This window comes from Trichoplax adhaerens, genomic scaffold, assembly GCF_000150275.1.
Source record: "Trichoplax adhaerens TRIADscaffold_36 genomic scaffold, whole genome shotgun sequence".
Lineage (NCBI taxonomy): Eukaryota > Metazoa > Placozoa > Uniplacotomia > Trichoplacea > Trichoplacidae > Trichoplax > Trichoplax adhaerens.
The window spans coordinates 374,059-382,133 of record NW_002060976.1 but is presented as its reverse complement, the minus strand read 5'-3'; the positions used below and the strand labels follow the sequence as shown (position 1 = coordinate 382,133).

Sequence of the window (8,075 nt, the reverse complement as noted above, 5' to 3'; positions counted from 1 at the left end):
TACAAACTCAGTATCCATTTACTTCTTTTAACTTATGTCCATTCCTTAATGAGGCAGAAATTAATTGACTGATTTATATAGATGTTCTTAAAAGTAATACGGCAACATATACAAACTAAAAGCTTCAGAAATATTAAAATATCCGGCAGAGATTGAATCTATCTCAAAGAGAGTAGTAATTTTAACTAAATTCGTAAAATAATATTTTTTTAAAGTGCATGACAGTAATATAAGTAAAGCTCTATATGAGAAAGAATAGTCGTTTGTGCTTGATAAATTAATTTGTAGACTATGGCTGGCGTAATTAAATGGTGCACCTGTTCTGTTTATACTAAGTACGGAAAAGTCAGTAGCTGGTGACAATATAAAATTGTATTTGTGAGTAGTTTCCTACCCTGATTTCAAACTGCTGAATAGAATATTGTAGAGGAGTATTTGATTGTGTTTTAGAAAAGTTGTATAGAACTGCTGTTCGAGTGTTTTCAAAGGTAATTAAGGTGTAGGTTATGATGTATCGCCATAGTGATTTGCACTATCGTAATAACTCAAGTTTTGTGTTGGCGAATTACGAACTTCATTCACAATAAAGAGTAATTATCGCTGAATGGATCCTTTAAGAATAGTCTATTTTCTGTTTGAGAAATGGTGAACTGTTATGAAAACTAGAGTAAGCTAAAGTCAGAGAATAATTAAAGAAATTACGGGTTGTGCAATAACTTTCGGTAAGCATTGCTTTTATTCTATAGATAATTTAGCTATCTAAATCCACGTTTTCTGTAGTATTGTTATAAAAAATAGCGGATTCTCACTATATCTTCCTGTGCTTATGGACTTGTAACAATATCGATAAAAGATGGAAATGTAGGATTCCACAATTTTTAGACCGAATTTTGAAAAATAGTTTAGCTATTTAAATCCGAGTTTTCTGTAGTGCTGCTACAAAAAGTAATAGATAATTATGGGGACATCTTCATATGTATAACATACTTTTACTACTATCGCTAAAATATCGAAATACGATTAGGATCTCATAAGTTTTTTAGGCCGAATTTGGTTAATTTGGTTCGATTTTTTCGTTGGTTACGATCACGAATTATTAGACTATTAAGCACTAAGTCTTATCCCTCATGCTAGTATGACCTATTTTGTTTAACAGATTCTATATAAACGATCCTGCTTATTCTTGTAAGGAAAAAATCTCTAGCCGTGTGAGAATCCAAACAATTATAAAATATTGTGATGATCGTGTTTTCTTAAAATTCAAGATTCTGCAATACAACGTTAAGGACTAAGTCGCTAAACTACCAAATTAAACCGGTATCTTTGTAAAAATAATTTTGTAAATTGCCTTCTAATTTATATCTAGCTGATTTTTTCTCATATGCAAAGAACTTAATGGTAATAAGTACTATTTATTGACATAAATCCTGAAAAAATCCGAGCCTTTGTTGTCGCTGAAAAAGATTGTCATGCTAATTTCTTGGCGTCGAATCCTTTATTACTTCCGCATTGCTTTTATTTCGTTTCAGGTATAATTAAGGTACGATGATCTACAATATTTATCCGAGGCCTAAATCGTATTCTTTGTTGGAAATCATCAATATAAAATTGGTTGTCTAGATTAGGGCTAATATTTAATTAACTCTTATCTGGGTTTAAAACACCTCTTGATGCAATCGTTACAACTACGATGTTGATATTCTTGAAAGTAGAATTTTATCTTCTCTAAGGGACAGAAAATTGAATTTGCTTTTGCTGGACTGCGAACATACGAAAATATCTGAGGAAAGCTTAACAAATATCCAAGTTACTTACTCACACTCGTAAAATAATTGTTTCTTACGTCCTTCATCCTGCCATTAGCATATTTGATTGGTGTTTTAAATAAGTTATTGCATAATTGATATTTCCACGTTTGGATATTGCAAAGACTAATCAAAATATGAACAACAGCGAGCGAAATCCCATTACAGATGATTTTAAAGATATTTCACCTTTAGCCATGCAGCTTGTGGCTTATATTCCATCAGCAATCATTTTATCTTTGGGTATTATAACAAATATCACTATCTTAGTTTCGTTAATCAAGAAAGGATTACATAACGTCCGAGATCTCTTTTTTTACTTGGTTACTAGTTTGGTCATTTATGATATCGTATTACTTGTACTCTACTGGCCGTTAGCATTAGTCCGAAAATCGATTCCGTGGCCGTTTGGATCGTTTCTTTGCTATTTTTTCAATCTCTTACCTGTCCTATGCAATGCCGGTCCATCTCTAACTGTTGTTGCTATGGCTATCCATCAATATCGAGTTATTGTCAAATCAGCTAATCCAAGTCCTTCTACAACATGTAAAAGAATTATTTTAGCAGCCATCTTTTTTACAGCACTAGCTGCCACTTTTCCCGACCTCCTTTTCACAGCTTATACATATGCCTATGGCTTATTTATCGGGCCAGTAGCGTATTATGATGATGCTGTTCGTGTTTGCTTCGTCTATATCGGTCGCCATTATAGTAATTTTCAAGATCCATACCATATTTATTGTATCTCTCTCTACGTAACACTTTATGTTATCCCTTTGATCATCGTAGTAATACTTTATTATCAAATTAAAAGAAATATCAAGATTGACGATACAGCTACAAATTCTGCAATAACAGTTACCTATGGTGATATAACGATACACAAAAAATGGGCAAAAATGACATTAATTCTAATGATTACATTGCTACTCTTTTGGACTCCGGAATACATTTTCTATTTTGTCTATAATTTTGGATACCTTCGATATCGCTTAGGCTATTATCGCCGTTACCAGATTACCTACTTGATTTGTCAGCTTATTACTGTTAGTAAATGCATCGCAAATCCCGTTATCTATGCTCACTTTTTTCCAGAGTGTAAGCAATCGTTGCGATCTATTTTTACCTGTTCATATATCAAACGGAAAAGCGATCAGCCCGATATGATCAATTTATCTTTATCAGAAAACAAAATTTAGCTAAGTTCAAGGTATTCAACCGATAATGAAATCTAACTTAGGATAGGGCGATTTCTCCAATTCATGGTTGTAGTATTCTATCCTTACTATATTATGTAACTGGTATGTGAAGTAGTAGATTAAAGATGGTTAAATATGAGTAACGGAGTATAATATCCACTAGATTCGAGAATCTGTCTGTACATACGTAACTAACTGCAATATAGGAGAGCAAGACTAAGTTGCCTTTGCGGACTATTTCAAAGTACTTTTGTTAACACTACTCAGGTGATGAATGTGATATACAAAGCAGAATAGTAAATCTTCTACGACAAAATAGCAGCACACTCGTATACTTTATACAGGACTTTGCGTAAATTTATCTCAAGTTGAAGGTTCTAGCGTATTTTAATCAGATTATTACATATTTCCTTATCTTCGATGTTTTACTATTACCCGTAATTAGAATTGGTCAATGGTATGATCATATAAGTTTATCATGAATGCGTCAATATGAATAAAATAAAAATTAGTAAAATTGGTAAGTAAGGCCGCGTTGATGAGTTTTTATAACAGCAACGAAAAGTCCTTGATGTGTATTATAAATTCAGCCTGGACTGAAAGTGGATTAGTTGGTAACATTGGCTAAATTAGTTATGGTTTACTTCATTGACTACATGTCTAGTTCAATTCGGTACTTACGTAGATTGTGTATACTTATTTTGCGAAGCCGTTTGCTAGCAATATTCGACAATCGAAAAAAATAATCATAAAGTCTGAGCATGAAATGTACTAGAGATTTCAAAACAGATGATAAAAAAATAGATCATGAGGTATGGAATAATAGCAAAATTTAAAAATCATTTAGTGATAGCTTACTTTCTAAGCGGTATACTTTCAAGGAAGAAAAACGTTAATGGAAGATTACATGAAAGTCTAAGGAAGCTATAGCGAATATTTGTAATTATAAGTGTATAGAAGTTGTATTTGGTTTTGTGGCTATTTTATCTACCTATATCCTTGCTAAAGTATGAGCAATGTTCTACATCGTATTTGTCATGTATTATAGTACGTGTCTTGTAGAAAAAGTCGAACTGCAATAAATGATTGTCTTGGCATTACGTAAGAAACTGCTTACGATGAATCATATATACTCTTTATTTACTGTAGCAGCTGCAATGAATAAAGTTTAGTTTATTGATGTAAAGAATTTTACGAGGAAGGTTAAGTTCTGAACAAGAAGAAATGAGCATATTAGCAGGTGTACATGCCTGTATAGGTCAAGAAAAAAGAATTGATAGAATCTTTAAACTGAAATTAAAGATAGGTTCTGTAAATGGTTGGCACTACTAAGATCTTTGTTCCCTGATCACGCCTAATCATTTACAGTAAATGACTATAGATTTAAAACTTTCATATCTCTAGCATTAATACCATCATGAAATGCAAGACAGCTTAGTAGGGTAATTTAAGAGGCAATTTATTGTTGCATAGAAGTTTCCTACTTCCTCAGGAATTGATTACAATTAGTTGTCAGATAATTGTTGGTATTATTGTCTTTAAATTAAAGTCAACCATTTTTTACTTTCTATATTTGTTCTATTTATCAAAGTATCCTATATGACGTACAAAGCAAAAGTTGGTTTTATTTTGGTGAACAGACAATAAATAAAGAATGGATATAACCGATCTTGCTTGCAATGAGAATGGATGTAACTGATCTTCTTGCTCTCAATGAGGGCTAAAACGTCTCTTTTAGCTATGTATCAAAGCATCTTATACGATATATAGAGCAGGAATTGGTTTCTTTTGGTGAACAGACAATAAATAGAGAATTGATATAGTTGATTTTCTTGCTTACAATGAGAATGGATATAATTGATCTTCTTACTTACAATGAGAGCTAAACGCCCATTTACGCTTAGAAATGAATGCTAGTATATCAATGTTTATGAATTTCTAGGATTATTTTATTTTCAAGTAGTCAAGTTATAGTGATATCTTATCGACAGCACAAATATAAAGATAAGAAACTAACGGTTATAGCTCCGTTTTTATTGGAATCTTTCTTTTTCGTCGATCAATTTTAATTTGATACTCTTTCATAAAGGCTCTTTACAAATCCATTATCAGTATGATTAATTACTATCATGCTTATCAAAATGATCATTTATGGCCTAGTTTACAAGGTTATCATGGCTGGTCAATTGTAATGCAATGGATAGTGTATGTCTTTCCTCTTTTCATTATAGTCTTTGGGTTGATAGGGAATATGATCACGTTATTCCTCGTTATTAAACACAGAAAAACCAAAATGAGAGATTCCGTTTACTACTTTATTGGAAATCTGGCCTTGTGTGATATATGCCTACTTTTATTTTACTGGCCCATACAACTGGTCAAATTTGCTCTCTCTTGGCCTTTTGGCACTATTTTATGCTACATTAGCAATAGCTTTCCAATTCTATTTAGTGCTCAGGCTGCCTTAACGATAATTTGGATGGCTTTTGATCGCTATCATGTGGCTATAAATTCAGCGAAATCAAATTCTTCATGTTGGCGTAACATTTCCAAGCTAGGAGTTATTTTTATTTTAGCTTTAGCTCTCGCTTGTCCAGACATAGCATTTACCTCAGAAGACAAAACAAGCGCTCTCATGTTGGGATCATCAAAGTTTAAAGTAAATGCTAAGTGCTGGATCGAATATGGCAGTCATAATTATTCAACTTCAGCTCCGTGGCAAATTTATTTTCTATTAAGATACAATATCTTATGCGTTATCCCTCTTTCGATTGTGATATTGATGTATAAATTAAGTACTTTCAAAACAGGTGAATTATTGCCTACGAAAGATAATACCACAATTGGATATAACATTGAGGAAGACCGTAAATTGATTAAATTGCCTTCAATATTAATCGTCATATATTTTCTTTCCTTGACTCCAGAACATATTTATTATTATGTTATGATAAATAGTCCATCTTTTTTTAATATCCAGACACATGCAATTAATTCATTTCTATTCCTAATATGCCAATTATTGTTGATTAGCAGAAGTGCTGTCAATCCTTTTATATACTCAGCTTCTATTCCAGAATGTAGACAGGTGATGATTGCTATGTATGGCTGGGATTATAAGCCAAAATGCCTTTATTTTGGTATTAAAAATAGAAATGATCAAATTGTTGAGCCTTGTACGAAATTAAAGCTAACTCATTTAGCTAATAAGGTAGAAGAATCCCCTGCTAAGGCTGACTTACATTTAGAGATCAATTTAGTAAGTACAGTTTAATTTTACCTACTCTTATTTAGCCGAATTGAATTGTTTCCATGGCAGAGTTTACTTTCAGTTAAGCCGCTGTACTTCTTCTTAAGCTACTGAAGAAATAGTCATATCTAGTTGCCATTAAATAATCTATTGAAGTAATGTAGGTCTTTACGCTAAATTATAAGGCTAAAAAGATGTCGTAAAGCATGTTATGATATGCTGAATGTCCTACTTTAAAAAATATCCTCATTTTAGAAATTGTCCAATAGAGCGTATTAATAAATTTAATTTAATACCACATAAGATGTTATCTTTTGGTCCAGACATGTTATATTTCTATTCTATTTATTTTTCTAAGCAATTTATGTAAAATTTGTTATCCTCTGCTATTCTTTCTTAGTATTAAATACATGCCACTAATCTCGTTATTTGATTGTGGCAGTGCAATGTTGTAGTATAAATTAATAGCAGTATTATGTAATTTTAATTAATATCACATTATTTCTGGTTCAGATATCAACGTAAGTGTCTTTATCGCCTGTAATATAGCATTATATTGGCTCAATAAAGTAATCTGTTTCTATTCTCTAATTAGTTATCAGCAAGTGGCTTAGTTGGTTTCAACAAGAAAACATTAAATGTCTAAATAACTGGAATTGCTTCACTTATTCAGTACGAGTAAAAGGTATCTTTTGGTTATTATATCTATCAAATATACAGTAATCTAAAGATTGATTGAACTCATAATTAATTCCATACGGCTTACCCTTACAATTTTCTTATTCCTCAATCGAAGTAATAAACAAAATTCTGTTCAAAATAATTACCGAATAATTATCAAACAATTTTTATAACCATTTGTTTTGCATATAAGTGAATTTACTGTAGAATCATAGATATTTTTAAATAGTAAATGTGTTTAAATCATGTACAGATACGATAGCCTCTGTGACATGTCTCCTTTAGGCGATGATGAAATAGCCCATTGAGCTACTTTTCCGTATATTACCAGTGCTGATTAAATGATAAAGTCAAAGGCGGAATAAAAGTATCGATTACTGACGTCCACATTACTGCAGAAAAGGGATGCAGCTAAGATTAGTGCCTTTTTATTATATACTAAACAAGCATTATCTATTATAATTATAATTATCCTAGTTAGGGATATCTATTTCTTTGACTTAAGTAGCCTCTAATAACCTTATAATACATCTGTGACTCATTTTGTTGTTTCTGTTGATGAGTTATGATATCGTTCTCGAAATATTTATACGTAATAACGACCTTTAAAATTTATGGGAAAATCTTTTTGGTTGTCTATTCTTAACTTTATAACTATGATAAAATTTCAACGTTAATTGATAGACCATAGGAAAGTGTCTAATTTTCTTTAAGTATGCGTGCATTCGACTGATTAGCGTGTACTTTGGAGATTCGATTATTCAGCTCTATGATTATTATTTGCAAAGGAAAAGTACTTGACGTGAATTTCCCTTTGAACTCTCTTCTTTGAACCTTTTTAGTATTCTTCTATTGTGATAAATAAGTTACTTAGAAACTAATAGAATTGGTCAAAGTTGAACGCATTTAGTGCTTTGTAATGATTACGGTAAATATATTTATTTATAAGCATAGGTTTAATCACAATAGGTCTTTTATTTTCGATGGAAAGTTTTATTTTTATTGATACTGTTAATGCATCGTTATTGTACAGTAATACAATTATTGTATGAGTACCATCTTGAAAAGTAGCAAAAACAAGTAGAAGCCATAGTCTTCCCAGTTGACTTAAATACGCGTAATTTTAATTGTCGATGATAC

At 31.5% G+C, this 8,075-nt stretch overlaps 2 protein-coding genes across 2 annotated transcripts; both read left to right on the top strand.

The window, feature by feature from the left end:
• Positions 1 to 1,942: 1,942 nt before the first annotated feature.
• Positions 1,943 to 3,004, top strand: TRIADDRAFT_62156 (uncharacterized protein; the record flags this gene model as incomplete). Its single annotated transcript, XM_002118084.1, has 1 exon — positions 1,943 to 3,004. One exon carries the CDS (start codon positions 1,943 to 1,945, stop codon positions 3,002 to 3,004), a length of 1,062 nt encoding a protein of 353 aa, XP_002118120.1.
• A 2,293-nt stretch (positions 3,005 to 5,297) lies between these two features.
• Positions 5,298 to 6,900, top strand: TRIADDRAFT_62155 (uncharacterized protein; the record flags this gene model as incomplete). Its single annotated transcript, XM_002118083.1, has 2 exons — positions 5,298 to 6,263; positions 6,850 to 6,900. The coding sequence occupies 2 exons, from the start codon at positions 5,298 to 5,300 to the stop codon at positions 6,898 to 6,900; spliced, it is 1,017 nt and encodes a 338-aa protein (XP_002118119.1).
• Between the last annotated feature and the right edge of the window lie 1,175 nt (positions 6,901 to 8,075).